At 33.1% G+C, this 17,156-nt stretch overlaps 1 protein-coding gene across 1 annotated transcript; it reads right to left on the bottom strand.

Annotated features, from left to right (window-relative positions):
- Positions 1-344: 344 nt before the first annotated feature.
- Positions 345-13,947, bottom strand: LOC134247156 (PAT complex subunit CCDC47-like). The gene is made up of 13 exons (XM_062729497.1): positions 13,834-13,947; positions 13,287-13,408; positions 11,401-11,517; positions 8,948-9,122; positions 8,286-8,470; positions 7,842-7,943; positions 6,396-6,503; positions 5,454-5,536; positions 5,000-5,058; positions 4,552-4,661; positions 2,732-2,899; positions 1,840-1,909; positions 345-593 (listed from the first exon to the last, which is right to left on the bottom strand). Exons 1-12 carry the CDS (start codon positions 13,940-13,942, stop codon positions 1,841-1,843), a joined length of 1,407 nt encoding a protein of 468 aa, XP_062585481.1. The 5' UTR covers positions 13,943-13,947; the 3' UTR covers positions 345-593; position 1,840.
- Between the last annotated feature and the right edge of the window lie 3,209 nt (positions 13,948-17,156).

Below are 17,156 nucleotides of genomic sequence, written 5' to 3'. Positions count from 1 at the left end.
AATGGTTCTTAAGAAGAAGACTTTTAAAAAGATACCATGAATTTTATATTAATTCATAATTATCTCCCCTTGAAAGAAGGCTTAGTCCTTCATTTTAAGAATCATGAATCCCCTTCACCCAAGGATGCTTTGTGGCAAGTTAGGTTGAAATTGGCCAAGTGGCTCTTAAGAAGATGAAGATGTAAAAAGTTAACAATGACACCAACAACGACGACGACAACAACAACGACAACAGACAACAGACAAATTTTGATCAGAAAAGCTCACTTGAGCCTTCGGCTCAGGTGAGTTAAAAAGGCAACAATTAATTTGTCATTTGATCATCATTTATTAAAATGCTTACAAATATTTCTATAAAAGTTGAATTTATTTTTTAAAGTTTGTACATGTACTGATGAACATACATATGTATGTAATGTAAATATATTATTAGTGACAAAAACTGCAGATATACATATATATATAAAAACATAATGACAATAAAACAGTCACATTTCACAAACAGAGAGTCTTTCTTCAAATTGCACACATTCAAGTTAAAAACTGGAAACTAAGAAATTTTTTAAACTCTTCATTGCACATCATTTTTACACCTGAAAAAAAGAAGAAATCGTTCAATTCGTACAAATTTTTTTCAATACAGCTATGATGCTTATTTTAAATAAGTTTACATACTGTCATACATGTACTTTTACACAGACTCAATTCATACATTCATGTACAATTGCTGTAATCACTTTTTATTTGCAAGAACGTTGCTTTTGCGTTATTCAATCTATTGTAATCTACAGTACTTAGAGTGTTTTGTGTTGTCATTCTACAGTTCTCTGTGTGTTGTATTGTCAATCTATTGTAATCTACAGTACTCTGTTTGTTTTGTGTTGTCAATCTATTGTAATCTACATTCCTCTGTTTGTTTTGTGTTGACAATCTATTGTAATCTACAGTACTCTGTGTGTTTTGTGTTGTCAATCTATTGTAATCTACAATACTCTGTTTTGTGTTGTTAATCTACCGTAATCTACAGTATGCTTAGCTGCAGATCTGCAGCTCTCCGAAAAAATATATATTGATAGACCGGAGAGCTACAGTGCCACCCATTGAAAAAACTGTATATTTATTGCGCACAAAAAAGTGCGCTCGATTCTTGATTAATTTTTCCAAATTATTACCTCAGTTGCAAAAAATGGAAGATTTCAAAAAATTACTCTCTCCTCTATCAAGTTCTCTCGTAATGAACGAAGCATATTGGACCAAATTATCTTTGAAACCAAAATGGCAGTATAATTAAGCGAAATGTCCGATAATTGCAATATCAGGGCCAGGAGGACTATTAACAACAATTACGAGGAATATTTTGTTGTGGAAAGAGTCAAAGAATGTGTAGGAACACACGGTTACATGTAGTAATATTTTGAGATTACAGCTTTAAAAACATGGAGAAATAAATCAAGAACCGAGCGCATTTTTTTGTGCGCAATAAATATACAATTTTTTCAATGGATGGCTCTGTAGCTCTCCGGTCTATCAATATTTTTTTGGGAGAGCTACAGATCCGCAGCTATAGTACGCTGTGTGTTTTGTGTTGTCAATCTATTATAATCTACGATTCTTTGTTTTGTGTTGTCAATCTACTGTAATCTTCAGTACTTTGTGTTTTTAGCTGATAATCTATTATAATCTACAGTTCTTTGTTTCGTGTTGTCAATCTATTGTAATCTACAGTCCTCTATGTGTTTTGTGTTGTCAATCTATTGCAATCTACATTACTCTGTGTTTTGTGTCAACAATATATTGTAATCTATACCACTTGGTGTGTTTTGCATTGTCAAAATTTACCTCAGCCTTGCACCTTCATCATCTTCATCTTGGGTTGTTTACGCTTCATTTCTCGTCGATTTTCTCTCTCCTGCACAATTCATAATTTAACATCAGTGAATATTCAAAGTAAGCAGAAATGATAAAATACTTGAGAAAAATGAGGCCCCGTTTCAAAACAAACCTGTACATAAACATCGTGAAAATAATTTCCTTAAACTTCTCTATTCATAAGCATAGCTATTAATTATTCATAAATTATCTGAGACTAAAATTTGGATTCTTACTACAAAATTTAATCCTTTGTAATATGGAAAAGTAATTTGAATGGCAACATTAGTTTGATGTTAATATTAATTATCAATAAAATAATACCATATAACAGGTTATTTTCACTGCTGTAAATTTTTAATGAATTTTGGTAGAAATATGGTGATTTAAATTTTTACGTGTTAATTTTTTGCGAATTGAGCATGTCCATAAAATTAAAATCATCAGAGGTGAAATTCCAGATCAATGTTTTAACATTTTGAATGCTTTTACATACAAGAAAGCTAAATGCGTCTGGAAAACCCGATATAAAAATCAAATGAATTACTTCCCACGATATCGAATGTCGATTCTTTAAATTAATATGATATGTGAATGATATATAAATGTTTGTTCATTGAATTACCTTTATATATCATGTATCCTTCTTAGATTCCTGTTTTTTTAAAGCGAAAACACAGCATGCTCAATATCTTTATTGATGAGCATCGCATGCCCGTCTTCATTTTATCGGTAATATAAAGAGAGACAACTCAAACCATCAACTTCTGTTAAATTTTACGGATTTATAAAAGTGGTAAAAATTAGTAAAAATTAGCAGCACAAAAAAATTCCCATTATACTGTATTTTTAGGGACATTACCTCAAGCTTTCGTGCCTTTTCCGGATCCTCTTCGTTAAGGAGTCGTTCTTTCTCCACACGACGTTTTTCCTCCCTGCGGAGCTGTGCCGCCTCCTGACGCTGACTGTGAGTCAAACGTTCGTATTCCTCCTCCGCCTTCTGTCGGTTCTTTTCTGCTTTCTGTTTGGCCTGTTACAAAAATCATCAAAAGTGCTGTAAGCGATGGAAATTTTTGTTCCTTGTTTTATTTCTGACCTCATCATAAATGTGGGAATTAAGAAAAAAAAGAATAATTAAATAGAGTAGCTACAATTATATGTGGGCGAATAAAATTTTTTTGGGCAAAATTGTTCTACAGTGTAAAAGGGGAAAATATAATAATGTAACAAGTATTTTTGTAACATTCAGCAATCTTTAAATTAGAAAAGTCAGATGATCCTAAAGTGCTTTTTGTTGCTTACCTCTCGGCTAAGTTGAAGACGGCAGTTTTTATCGATACATTACTCACCTCTCAGCTAAGTTGAAGGCAGCTGTCTTTATCTTTACATTACTCACCTCTTGGCTAAGTTGAAGCAGCTGACTTTATCAATACATTTCTTACCTCTCAGCTAAGTTGAAGGCAGCTGTCTTTATCTTTACATTACTCACCTCTTGGCTAAGTTGAAGACAGCTGACTTTATCAATACATTACTTACCTCTCGGCTAAGTTGAAGACAGCTGACTTTATCAATACATTACTTACCTCTCCGCTAAGTAGAAGACAGCTGACTTTAGGCCAAAAAAATTAATCAATAGTTTCTCAGTCCAAAAAAATCAAAACTCAATGCGGCAGGCAGGCTTCTTTTTTTTTTTTCTTTTTGAAAGCAGGTTTAACACCTTTTCCAAGTCATTTGTTCAATAAAATGATAATATCTACCAATTCTTAACTTTTGTTCTCTGAAATTGGTGATAATATGTATTCAACTTTAAATAATGTTACTCCAAACATTTATTTAAAAATTAATTCATAAAATACTGAAAATTTAGAAGAAATGTACTGTTTTTCTAGTAAAAACGTATATGGTTACAGACTACTAATTCTACCCCTACTTCATTGACCACGCAAAGAGTTCCAGTTTAAAAATAGAGGTTTTTTCTTAAAAATTCTTTGGGGTGCTTACGGGGTGGAATGGTGTTATTTTGGGGCATAGATGGAAAGGAGAGAGTTTGAAAAAAAATATAAAATTAATAATTTGTGAAATTTTGCACTTAAGCGCGTAGTATGAAAGGTGTAAAGAGGCCCATATTTACCCTTTCCCCGAAGAGAAAGTGAAAAAAGCAGGGTAGGGGTTATTTGCGATGCCTTAGCAGGAACTGCATGCGATGAATTTTCCTGTGATTCTGACAAATTTTTGGACTTGAATTCTTCTTACTCTGTGCCAAGTTTCAGGTAAGTTGAGCTGGTGAAATTTTTTTAATCATTTTTTATATTATAAAGGAATGTAAAGCAAAATAATTGGTAGTCTGTGTCCATATATTAGCATTTATGAAAAGGGGAATAACTCAATTTTCTTTTTCAACTTGGAAAAAAACAGGAAATTGAGTTACTTCCCTTTCAATATGTCAATAAAATTGATCAATGCGGCCATTTTTGAACTGATGCGGCAGTGCCTGAGAAACCATTGATTAATTTTTTTTGGCCTTATCAATACAATTCTTACCTCTCCGCTAAGTAGAAGACAGCTGACTTTATCAATACATTACTCACCTCTCGGCTAAGTTGAAGACGGCTGACTTTATCAATACATTACTCACCTCTCAGCTAAGTTGAAGACAGCTGACTTTATCAATACATTACTTACCTCTCGGCTAAGTTGAAGACGGCTGACTTTATCGATGCAGTGGAAGACCATCTGGAGCAGTGGTTTTACAGATTCCATATCAGAGGGCTTAGTCTTCCCCTTTCCAGGCACTGAAAATAAGTATACTGAGTCTATAAGTTATCACCTAAAATAACACTGGCAAACATTTATTAATATGTATAGGATACATACATGTACTTATAACAATGTTGAGTTTTTTCACAAAGACTGTACAACAAGTATAAAATCAAACATTTGAAAATAATAGAGATAAAATTGTGGGTTTTCGGCATAAAAGTTTACTGTTAGACCATGCTGATGCTAAATTAAGCATTGTTTGAAATTATTGTAGAATACTGTATAATTATTTCAAATTTTCATAGAGATTGTTACAATTATAACATGTATAAGAAAAGGAAATGATGATTTTAAGCGTTGACTACTTTACCATTGAAGACAAACATCAGGACTGGTTTCACTTGAGGCATCTTAGTTGGTTGAGAGTCGCTACAAAACACATATCAAATTTTAAATGAATTCTCAAACTATATAACAATGAAAACAAAAAACATGTGAATTTGCAAATAAATTCTCAAACTGGACAATCACGGAACCAGACGTCTCTGTCAAGACTGCAGCTCTACTGGATTAGACTTAATTGACAGAGAATTTTAAATTGATAAAAAAAATGCATATACAAGTTTCTCCTTATGTTCTATAGATATGTAGCACATTATATTTGAAAATGAAGAGTTTTTTTTTTTTTACATTAATTAGCAGTATTGTTTACAGGTTAATGCATAATATGTTCTGCTCTTTCTACATACACAGCTATATAATTTTGAAGATTGATTAACCCTAGACAATCTTAATCTTCAAGAAAAACAAAAACCAAACCGTACTCGGTAGACTTAAGTCCTGCATACTGGTCAGAAAAATGAATGTATTCCACACACGGCTCAAATTTCTGGAGCACCGTGCAAACCTGTCAATTAATAGAAGAATAACTGTAACATGTGTAAGGTGTTTTAATTCCAAATTCCAGTGTTAAAATTTCATGTACCATTCATGATGGTTTTAATTTCATGCTGCAAGAAACATGACAAATTAATTTAAATTTTGATTATTAAGCATTTAAACGTTTCTAAAACTTACAATAGCATTCATGATGGGTTTAATTTCAAGGGAAAATGTATGATCTTTGACAGATATTTCTATGATCTCCAACATAAATGTCGGAATGGATTTTTTTCAAACCAACATTCCAAAACCATAAAAGGCTGTTTGTGACCATTCAAAGGTAAATTACATGTAAGTATCAAGAATAATTATGAAATAGTGACATCCTTAACTATCAGACATCATTCTTAAAGTGGGGGAACGCTAAAAATTCAAGAAATAATACCCAAAGTGAGTGACCAAAAATGACCGCGTAAATCAAAGGTTTTTACGATATGTAGCTCTGCTTTATCTGTATGAATATTGTCAAGTAGAGATCTTCAGTTCCGAAGCTAGATTTCACCCCTAATGCAGAATAGGGACACCGTGGTCTGATTACTACTACTTCAGTTTACTGTAAATGTATTACATTTGGCATGTACGATATTTGGCGGAAATTCAATTTTCAACAAGTTATCGTAAATTTGATTTAGCGTTGTCTGAATTTGCTAGTTATAAAAGTTAATATACAAGACATTTAGAAATGTTCTTGAATTAGAGGGCCCTGCTTTCCGCCAAAACGCTAAATAGAATACACCGCTAAATGTAATATGTTTACAGTAGTCTCAGGGGAACAAAAATCGTTTGACCTTTATACTCATTTACAATTCACAATGACCTCTGACCTTTTTGTCCAGAACAGCTGTTGTAGCCTCCATAATCTCACTGAGGACCTGAAAACTTGAGGGAATGTCGATCTTTTTATCCAGGTTCTTCTTTTCTGTGAACTGGCTCTATGGGAGGGCAAAAAAATGTTTGGTTTAATATTCATTTTCAATCACATGAAAGGACAACTCACAAGTCTCAATAAGGCTTATCTGTGGCCTCCCGTTACTCATCAAATTTCGAACATTTTTCAAAAGCCTTAAAAATGAAATTTTATAATTAACAAATGTCTTTATTATTTGAGTCATCATTTAAAAATGTCAAACAAAAGAACCTAGTATACGCAGCATACGAAGCTGCGTGTTGAAGTTGGGGTCCTTTGATTTTCATGAATATCAAAAGAAATCACTGACAAGTATACACTTTAAAGCTTTTGTCATGTTGTAAATTTTTTAATTTAACGGGTGGCAGTAAATACAAAATTTATGTCATGTTGTAAATTTTGTACAATGTATTTACTGCCACCCGGTAAATTCAAAATTTAAAACATGACATTTTCGTAAACACTGAGCACAGGTTTGTTCAGAGTCGATATACATGTATAATGTGTAAATTATATGCGTAAAGGTTGAGTAAAAATATCCTTTTAAATAACCTTGTGCTCTCTGTTTTCTAATTAAAGCCATATATGGCGTATGTACAATGAAAATTATTAGACTAAAATTATAAGAACTTATTAATTATATCATTACTTTATATAAAGATAGAACTTTTACGTAAATTACAAAATCTAAGTCAACTGCGTTATAAAGATATCACAATTTAATTTGGTTGGAAGAAAATACAAAGGATTTAAATAACACAATACAGAGAAGATAAAATCGTATTATTAGATGAAACGAGGTGTTCTCCATGTTCAGAATTGTATGAAAAGTTTTAATTTAAATGTAGTAAGTATATTTCTTTACTTAATTTTGTATTTTTCAAAAATATATTTTATTGATCATTTACGCCATGTATGGCTTTAAAAGTATTGTGATTTTGAACTTCTTCACTGTCTTCGTTTACATGGGATTAACCTCTTTATGACCTGCTTAGAATCGTACCAAGCCACATGGATATGTATCGTTAAGGGTAAATGCCAGCAGTATAAACATGCTACTAGTAGATACTGTATCTATTTATGTGACTTGGAAATCCAAACTACATTTTTTATGCATTTTAGTCTAAATATCTTGAAACCTCATGTACATGTATCTTGGACATTTTGATCTTGGTGACATCAAGTTCAAAATCTGAAAGTTTAACATTAGTTATAAAACCTCTCTTTTTTCATTTATACAAAGTTGTATTCACAAATAAAAGTGAATGGGATTGGGCAGCAGGGAAAGCCTAGATTTAAGCCCTCTCCCTATAAAATCTCTTCACCTCTATGACAAACCAGTATTGTGACAAGATATACCTACCAAGTCCAGCATTTCCTTGTGGAGTTTGTTGCAGCTTCTCTTCTGAGCAATGGCAAATACAAACTTATCCATCACCTTGGGATCCAGATCTACCTGGATTACCTGTAATGAAGGGATTAAAGCTCATAAAGCCTCTGCTCACTCATATAAAATGTTGCTTGATCCTTCATGAAAAGAAATGCATTTTTTAGTTAAAATTCAAATAATAATAGCATAGCTTGTGGGGCAAAACCGGACAAAAAAGACACTTCAACTTAGTAAATCTATAAAGGAATAATAGACATTTATGTCAATTAAGAGTTATCTCTCTTATCAGAGTGTCAATGAACCTTAAGTCCACTGGCTCATTCTTGCCAAGGCAGGAGAGCCAGGTGGATTCAAAAATTATCAGTAGGTAAGGTACGTTGCCTATGTCCTTAAAAGAATTGAAGACCTGTGACTTACAATCTGGTCTGAGGCGGGTTTAAACATGTTTGAAATGGAGCTAATGAGGTCTTGTCTCTTCAGGAACTTCAGTTCGACCAGCATTCCCTCCACACATGTTCTACCGCTGCACCAGAGGGCGTAGACATTTTCCGATTCCTTCATTAGAGTCCCAGAGGATGCCTCTTTAGAAGTTCCATCATCACCTGTTAAAATAAAATGTTAAATATGTCATCATTTAAAGAGACTTAATATTTTTAGCTTATCAAACTTACAGAAAATTTTGCTTCATTCAAAATTCATCAAGACATATGTGAATAGAGTAGAAACCCGACTTTTAAATAAAATGCATGTTTAAATTAAAATTGGCCCACTTCTAAAGAGAGCAAAAATAAAATTTGAGGGAAGATTTCTCTATATAGTGTAATCTTACAAAAGTAAAATTAAAACAAACTGGTTTTATCAAACTTAGATAATCCCAAGTGGTTTTAATTCTACTTTTGAAAAATAACTGTATATAGTGCATATTTCACTTAGATTCTAAGTGTTTTCAAAATTGCATAAGATGCTATGAATTTAACTTCCTGAAGATTTTTTTAAAGCCAGAAACCAATATCATGTATGAATTGTTAGATCATTGTTAGAACAAATCAATATTCTAAAGATAAGACTAGTATACATACCCACAATGCTGAAGTTTTGTTCAAGGATGTCACGGTGTGCACTCAACCATGACTGGGCCAGTTTATGGTTCTTGCTTTTCCCTTGTAAAAAGTTCAGGAAATACACCCCAAGCCCAGCAAGCATCAGAATCTCTACATAAAAGCTGTCCCAGTTCGTTCGGAATTGCAATGGTACCTATAATATCAAAGCAATAAAAAAAATTTATTATGTAGTCTATTTTAGAATCCCTTTATAATCTATACAAATGTAAACAGTTCATAACACTATACATATTCACTGAATTTAGGCCGTATTCACCAGGAGTCAGTGCGTATGCAGCGATGTTGTGACACCACAATCAACACCTCAAACAAAGTTGTAAACATTGGTTTCAACAGCTGCAGCCAGCCACGATATTGAGCAGGAAAAATGTTAGACAAACCTATCATAGGATTATCTTTAAACATTTGGATGTCTTACACATAGCGAAACTCAGAAAGAAATTCACAGAGGTAACAAACTGTATTCTGGACAAAGCAAAATTTCAACAATATAAAAGTTTTCATTTTAAAAAATTAGAAAAATTTGCAAATGATTTTAAAATTAAAGTTTTCATTTTAAAAAAATTAAAAAAAATTGCAGATAATTCAAAAAACTTCGTTCAATGCAATTCTACTTGGATAACCATGATTGATAATTGTGGAAAATCTAAGAACTACAATTAGGGATGTGCGATTTTATCGGTATACCAGTATATCGCGATTTTTTGTTGCGTGATACGTATCTTGATACGGAGACCTAAATACAGGTCTTTAGATACATATTATAAAGTCAAGAAATTATCATTTATTTGTTCAATCTTTCAAATTACAATTACAGAAAGTACAAAAAATGTTGTAAAAAGTGATAAGAACGGCATCTTACCGTCCAAACATAATTGATTTTATATAAATAAAAAGGATGAGGTGACTTGGGGCCCCCGGTAAATTGACAAAATATAAATGTCTAGATTTTGTTCAAATTTTTGCATGCAGCTAATCACTGATATGTGTACCTTTATAGAATACTATTTTAAACAAAAATAGAAACGTGATTTGATATAGACCCTTTATTGGGGTAGGGGTATCATGTTTACATCCAATTCCTATTGCGTTTTAACCACGCCCCACTCTTTGAAGCCCTTAAAATATACGAAGGTACTACACTGGATTTTATTGAAATCTACCTATTTGTAAAAGGAGAAAATGTGCTATTTTTAAGAAATGTAAAATCTATCCGGCCTTTCGCATTATGAACAGATCGACGGAACTAGATTTTCTGACCTAAGAATAAATTCATATGCTAATCGAGGCACTTCTTTGACCAATCAGCTAAACAAAATTCGTTACGAGTGAATACAACAAATTCTATGGAAACATGCTTGGAATTTTACTGCTATCCGATATTTTTTTTTATACATTTGAGTCACAGATTAGACACGGATATACATATACAATTTCCGAGATTACAAAGATTTTCAACAGTTACAAACAATTTATAAATACATGACAGTATACATTAGTTAGTTTGTTTGGTGAGCAATTCGCTATTTCAAAGTATCAGTGACAATTACATTTCTTGCCCTAAAAACCGTAAATGCTGAAAATACATGCGTATTAAAATACAAACAGACTTGACTACCATTATAAAAGTCTGAAATGTAGAAAACTATGACAGGTAAATTGACCTAAACCACGTGTCTGTGATAAATTGTAAACGTAGTAAACCAGCATGTTTTGTTGTTCTGTCATCGGATTGGACAATGACTATGTGCGATATAATAACAATAGCCATATAAGGGCTTCTCGGACACATATATTCCTCTTTTGTACTAAGACCCGCCCATTCTCTTGCCATAAAAAACATATTCTCACAAACCTGGCCTAATTTAGCTGTGATAGGGTGTAAAAAATCAAAGGTAATGCAGTTTTCCTTGCAATTAAAATGTGTCTGAACTATTGAAACTGCTGAAAAGGCGTCCTATTTATTCACTCATGTTTGAAAACTACCAACATCTTTGTAGATTAAATATAATTCGTCGTGGAAAAAGGGGCCCAAGATAGCAGTTATGTCACATCATCCTTTCAAGAAAGTAAAATTTTGTTTTTCTAGCATATTTTTGAGAAAAATAATGACTTTTCATACAAAATCATTGTAAAAACTGCTTTTAAAAATATCATTATATTATCGTGATATTGTGGGGAAAAAATCGTGAAATATCGCGATACAAAATTTTTGGCAGTACCCATCCCTAACTATGATGCTACGGTAAAACATGCAATAAAGTTACTAGTCACAACCTTGTCGTTATAACCATGTAAGGAATGTGTAAAAAATTTATAGTTGGGTGTAAAAAAAACCTCGTTATACCTGCGAATATCTGTGTTCCTACAGTATACTAAGCAAGTTTTACTGTAAAACATTAAAAACGTACATCGGCCATTTTCAGTTCTGGTTGTCCATCTTTTGATTTGGATGGCTGACTCTTGTCTTTTTCGAACCCCTCAAATTCATCTTCATCGATAAAGTGTTCAAATTCTTCATCCTCTGTCTGAAAAATTTTAACAAAATTCTTAAAATTCAGTGAAAGTACGATGTTAGAACAATTCTCTGTTATCCTTGGACTTTCAGTAAGACATGGCATTCTCCACTCTACAAAATTAGCATCTGAAATTTATACAGCCTTTCACTCACTGTTGAAATATACATGGGATAGAAATTCTGACAAACTTCAACAAGTGTGGTAAGGATCCAATCACAGCATTTCATACGGCAAAGAGGTGGGGCTAAAGTCATCTCAGGGCTCAACATTAACTTTTTCTCCTACTTGTCCATTTGGACAAGTGACCAGGACATTCACTTGTCCGAACTTCAACTTCACTTGTCCGAAAATTTTGCAATAAAGATCTTTGAAATTTGAAAAATAAAATAAAGTCCATCACATGACATGTGTGTGATTGATTCGTAATGTTATTGATAAATACAACAAACACATATAACGAAATTTAATCTAGGCTTTCTGTCCTTACAATAACATAAATGTCCACAAGACGAAGTGAACCTGTCAACTTCAAACAGAATCCACACTTCGGTTCGTATCTTCCATGACTTCAGTGGTATGCAATTAATGAGCTTCGATCCCGATCGAATATGAACTCAATATTAATATGGCGATACAAATCGGGATCAAAGTCTGGTTTTCATATATAGTTTCTGTCTTGAAACTACCGATTAGCTTTCAACAGTCGTTCTTTTTATTATTTATAGACTCCTTTGCATTAAAATGCACTTGTCCAATCGGACAAGTGCCCAGCAATATTCACTTTTCCGTATTTTTTTTTCACTGGTACCGGACAAGCGTTAATGTCGAGCCCTGCATCTCATCGTTATCGTTAACAACGACAATTTAAAGTTATTCAATTTCTTAACCAATGAAAATTTGAGAAACGCTAATCATGTAGCTTCGAGAATGCCATGCCTCACTGAAAGTCCAAGGATGATAGAGAATTGTAGAGAATTGAACTAAAAATCAAATTTGGTATATTTTAGGTTAAGAATTAAGGTGAAACTAAAAATCCTTTTCATGAAATTTAATACATTCAAAGTATTATTGCTTTTCCGGCTTAGGATCCTGTTCAAGGCAGGATGTTAACCCCATAGTCGCCATTTTAAAGTTACGTGCAAAAATTCATCAGATAAGGTGAAATCTATATAAAATAAACATTAGGTAATGACTTTTTTAAAAAGAACATAGTTTAGCATAAGGATTTTTGATTTTACCTTTCTCTACACATACGAGGTAAAGCAGGAGAGGGAACCAGACTGGCCTGTTTGTTTACATTCAGCTGTGGTACCAGATTAATTCTGATTCTGACAAAATCAGACCATGGTATTAGGATTGAAAAACTCACTATCAGTGTCTTATCATTTATATTGATAGTTTTAAAATAATTTTTTCATCAGAATATGATTCATGTAAGAAATCCATTCTACTCTGTAAATGAGCCCGGCTCTCTGTACTTCTGAGTACTTTGGTCTGTATTACCAGAGATACTTGAGAAGTTGTCACTGTTGTTCAGTGTTTTCCCTTCATTTCAAAGTAAAGGGTTAGAGAATAGAGATCATTTGTAACAGGCTTGGGACTGAGATTTATGAACAGAATCTCTGTGGACCTTGTCACAAATTTTTAAATTTTTATTTCAAAGCATCACTTTTGTCCATTGAAGCAGTCAGTTTGGCCGGTAGCTGGTTCTTAGGGAAAACACTGGTTGTTACAACCATGTGAACACTAAAATGCCTCCCCCCTCCCCACACACACACCTCTATAGTAGAATCTTCCTCCTCTGTGTCCTCTGTAGGCACAGCATCTTTGTTGATCTGTCTGTCAGTGTCACCAGCTGATGGACCAGACTTCTCGCTGCTTGGCTCCACGACAAACTCCTCTGAAAAGGGATTATTATGAATGGAGTACAGAAGCATACAAAACAAAAGCAGGATCCAATGAACAAAATCTGAAACAAAAGGCACATAATCCACATGGTTCAAACAAATCAAAATCAAAGATAACCAACAATCATTCAGCTGATTCATTATTTGTAGGGGGTTTGTTATACTGATGACATTACAAAGTTCTCTTCTGATGCTTCATATACTGTTAGTAGATCACAAAATTTTCGCGACACCTTATTTACACAAGATAGTCATTGACTCTTTATTGGCAAGACATAATTTTTCACAAATTCTTATTTCTCCTCTATATTATCGTAAGGAAGGCTTTTATAAGCGTGAATGAAATTTTTGCGATCTCATTGTCTTGCGTAATTACGCGAAAATAAAGTTCTCTGGAATAAAAAGTGATTTACAGTACCTTCATCCTCGAATTCGGCGAATTCGTTATCATCTGTGTCCACGTCCTGTTTTCTGGCTGTTAACGGTGACAAACAAAACAACAGGCAGATAAAAACCCAGAACTTCATATCTACAAACAGATATACATTAAAGGAAACAATTAAAATTAAAGCTGTTCAAGGAGAAAACTGTTGTGATCTGAATGTACTCTTCAAGTTTTATATACATGTACTAAAATAATATGCCATGTTACATTGCAATTTGAAAAATTAACCTTTCTGAAGAAAAAAAATTTCAAAATGCGCTAAATTTTAGACCAAGTTAATGCACTTTGAAAAAAAAACATTTATTACCAAAGTGCCTAAATAAACCATATTTTGATTTTCAAACCATAATTCAATTCATAACTTTAATTATTCAGACACAGCATATGATGCAATACTTGAAAAAAAAGGACTCTGAAACTATGAAACCAGAAAAAAATTGGGTTGTTAAAACAAAGAAATACTAGCAGACCCTTACTTGATAACTGTGGTATTACTCTTTTGCAGGGCAAAATGATATACAGTAAAACTCGGTTATAACGAAGTCGCTGAGACCTGTGAAATTACTTCGCTATATCCGTAATTTGTTATGACCGTATAAGAAAGTCACTAAATTTATATATCTGGGGATCCAAGATGACTTTGCTATATCTGTAAATTCGCAATATCCGTGTTCGTACTAAACGAGTTTTGCTGTATTCTTGGTGAAAATATGATGTAAACACAATTGTTTATAAAACTCCATTTTATTATCTATTAACAAAAACTTCACAAATGTTAGCAATTTGCCCTGCAGAAGAGTAATACAGCACCGTAAAGGGGCTAATTTGGAAACACCCAGGAACAGGTTTGGCACAACCTACCAAATGGTCTTTTATCCCCCGTTTGGTAGACAATCTCCCATATCAGTGACGAATTTTACTTACCAAATGGTGGACTTTTTTATTCTATTGCAATTTTTTTAAAAAGTGATATATGGTGTATTATTCCTTGCAAAATTTAGACTAACTAAAATTAACTTCGTAAAAAAAACCCTTCTTCTTCTTCTTCTTTGATCTTTCTATTTGTTATGTTAATTTATATAAAGATAGGACTTTCCTGTAAATTAAACAATTGAAATCAGTAGCGTTTCATAGATATCAGAGATTTAAAACAATAACCTATTTATTTCCGACTCGGAAAAAAATATCAGACACAGTTTAAAGTCAATCTAACCTATAGAAACGTGGGGTTATTTAAGTTTAGAATTGGTGAAAATTTCAATTTGAACGTAATTAACAAATATCACGTAGATCTACACTTAATCTCGTTTTTTTATTTTTTAGCTCAGATACGCCATATATAGCTTTAAATAAAACAAAAGCGCATTTATTTAGGCATGGGGATTTTAGTGAACATATTCCTCGCAAAAATAACATAAATCGGTCGAATTTCTATGTGCAATTTCTCTGTAACTTCGTAAAAACAATACCCATAGTTTTCTGTAACAGCCGAACTTCTTGATCAATCGATCAAAATAAATTTTTTTTATGTTGTGTTGGATAAAAATTCAATTTATATCAAGTGATTCAACTGTTGATGAGTTAACTTTCAATCTCTATTTGGATCTTCGTCAATATTTATCTGCCTAAAATCCTGTTAAACACGAGCTCCTCATGCCTTACTGGTACGGTGGGCACTTCCTGCTATAAAGTTAGATTTTTCAAGAGTTGAACATAATATTTGTTGTCATTTTTCTTTTAGGATGAAGTTGCAGATTCCATGCGAAATTTTTTGGTTTGATATGCATATTACTGATGAATTTAATAAATTTGAAAAATAATATTCAATAAAAGATGTACCAAATGACTTTTGCCATTCTTCTTGTTTTTGTTCCAAGTACATCGTTTTAAAACAATAATTATATCATACTCCAACTGCATTTACTATTTTTAGGAAGAACAAAGCAATTGTGTACAAAATTAAACGAAATAAAGGCGAAAACTTATCTTTCTTCTGATTTCCTAATTGAAAATTAACACAATTGTTCCTACGTAGTAAATCCGACTTTTCATCAGTTTTAAAAAAGATAATCGAATTGATTGGTTGCCTGGATAATCGAAATAGAAAGTAAAGAACATTATTGACAGGTGCAGCATTGTTGGAGAAGTAGAGAATTTTCTTTTGAAGCAAAAAACGGAGAAACATTGTACTTGTTTACATAAGCTACGTTTTTGTCAAATTTTTGAACGACTCTGTGCAAAAAATTGCACATTGAATTTGATTCTTTTCACCCAGAACACTGATAAATATCTATATTTTATTCCACATGGTTTAAAATTATGCACAATTCCACTCCACTCCATGGAATTGAACACACAAGTTTTGTCCCCCAAATGGTCAGTAAAATTTGTTACCGATATGGGAGATTGTCTACCAAAGGGGGGATATAGGACCATTTGGTGCACAGGGACTTGCTCCTGGCGTGTAAAAATATTTATGAAAAAAAACAAAACAATATACTATAAAACTACACAAGGGAGGACGCCATTTTGGACCCCTTCCTCCCTTCAACCTCTATTTTCGTTATATTTTGCCGTATTTTACTGACTCGCCGCCTGGGATCTGATAAGAAATGATTCTTCTAAAACCTTATGCTCAAATTTCCTCTTGGAGCCTCTGCAATATACATTTCTGACTAAAAATAATCCAAACACGCTCGTTAGGACAGTTGGTATGGACAGAAAGCGAAAGTAACCTCGGCGTTTTACATTCGAATATGGAATTAGATCATTCAGCAATCCTCGGCTGACTTCGAATGTGCTTTCGATTTCTGTCCATACCAACTGTCCTAACGAGCGCGTTTGGATTATTTTTAGTCAGAAATGTGTATTGCAGAGGCTCCAAGGGGGAAATTTGAGCATAAGGTTTTAGAAGAATCATTTCTTAACAGATCCCAGGCGGCGAGTCAGTAAAATACGGCAAAATATTAGGAAAACAGAGGTTGAAGCGAGGAAGGGGTCCAAAATGGCGTCCTCCCTTGTGTAGTTTTATAGTATATATCGTTTTTTTTTCATAAATATTTTTTACACGCCAGGAGCAAGTCCCTGTGATTTGGTGGGTTGTGCCCAACCTGAGGAACATTTGGAACTAGGCTGATTTGACAACCAAAGGCACTCACCATGTAATTCTGTAAATGGCATATAGGCCTACTTATCATTTGCCATTCACAGAATTACATGGGGAGCGCCTATGGTGACAACAAACGGATTTGCTAGCAGTAAACGACTGTATCCGAATTTTTGAGAAAATTCGAACG

This window comes from Saccostrea cucullata, unplaced genomic scaffold (assembly GCF_032062105.1).
Source record: "Saccostrea cucullata isolate Sc308-1 unplaced genomic scaffold, CSIRO_AGI_Scuc_v1 ctg103, whole genome shotgun sequence".
NCBI lineage: Eukaryota > Metazoa > Mollusca > Bivalvia > Ostreida > Ostreidae > Saccostrea > Saccostrea cuccullata.
Note: the sequence above shows the minus strand (reverse complement) of the source record. Positions and strands in the feature narration are given on the sequence as shown.

Excerpts from the sequence above, each read along its gene's own strand:
- LOC134247156 (XM_062729497.1), bottom strand. The coding sequence starts at position 13,942 with ATGAAGTTCTGGGTTTTTATCTGCCTGTTGTTTTGTTTGTCACCGTTA. Across the intron at positions 8,471-8,947 it reads ACAAAACTTCAGCATTGTGG|GTGATGATGGAACTTCTAAA; the intron begins GTATGTATACTA and ends TTATTTTAACAG. Across the intron at positions 6,504-7,841 it reads ACAAGGAAATGCTGGACTTG|AGCCAGTTCACAGAAAAGAA; the intron begins GTAGGTATATCT and ends GCCCTCCCATAG.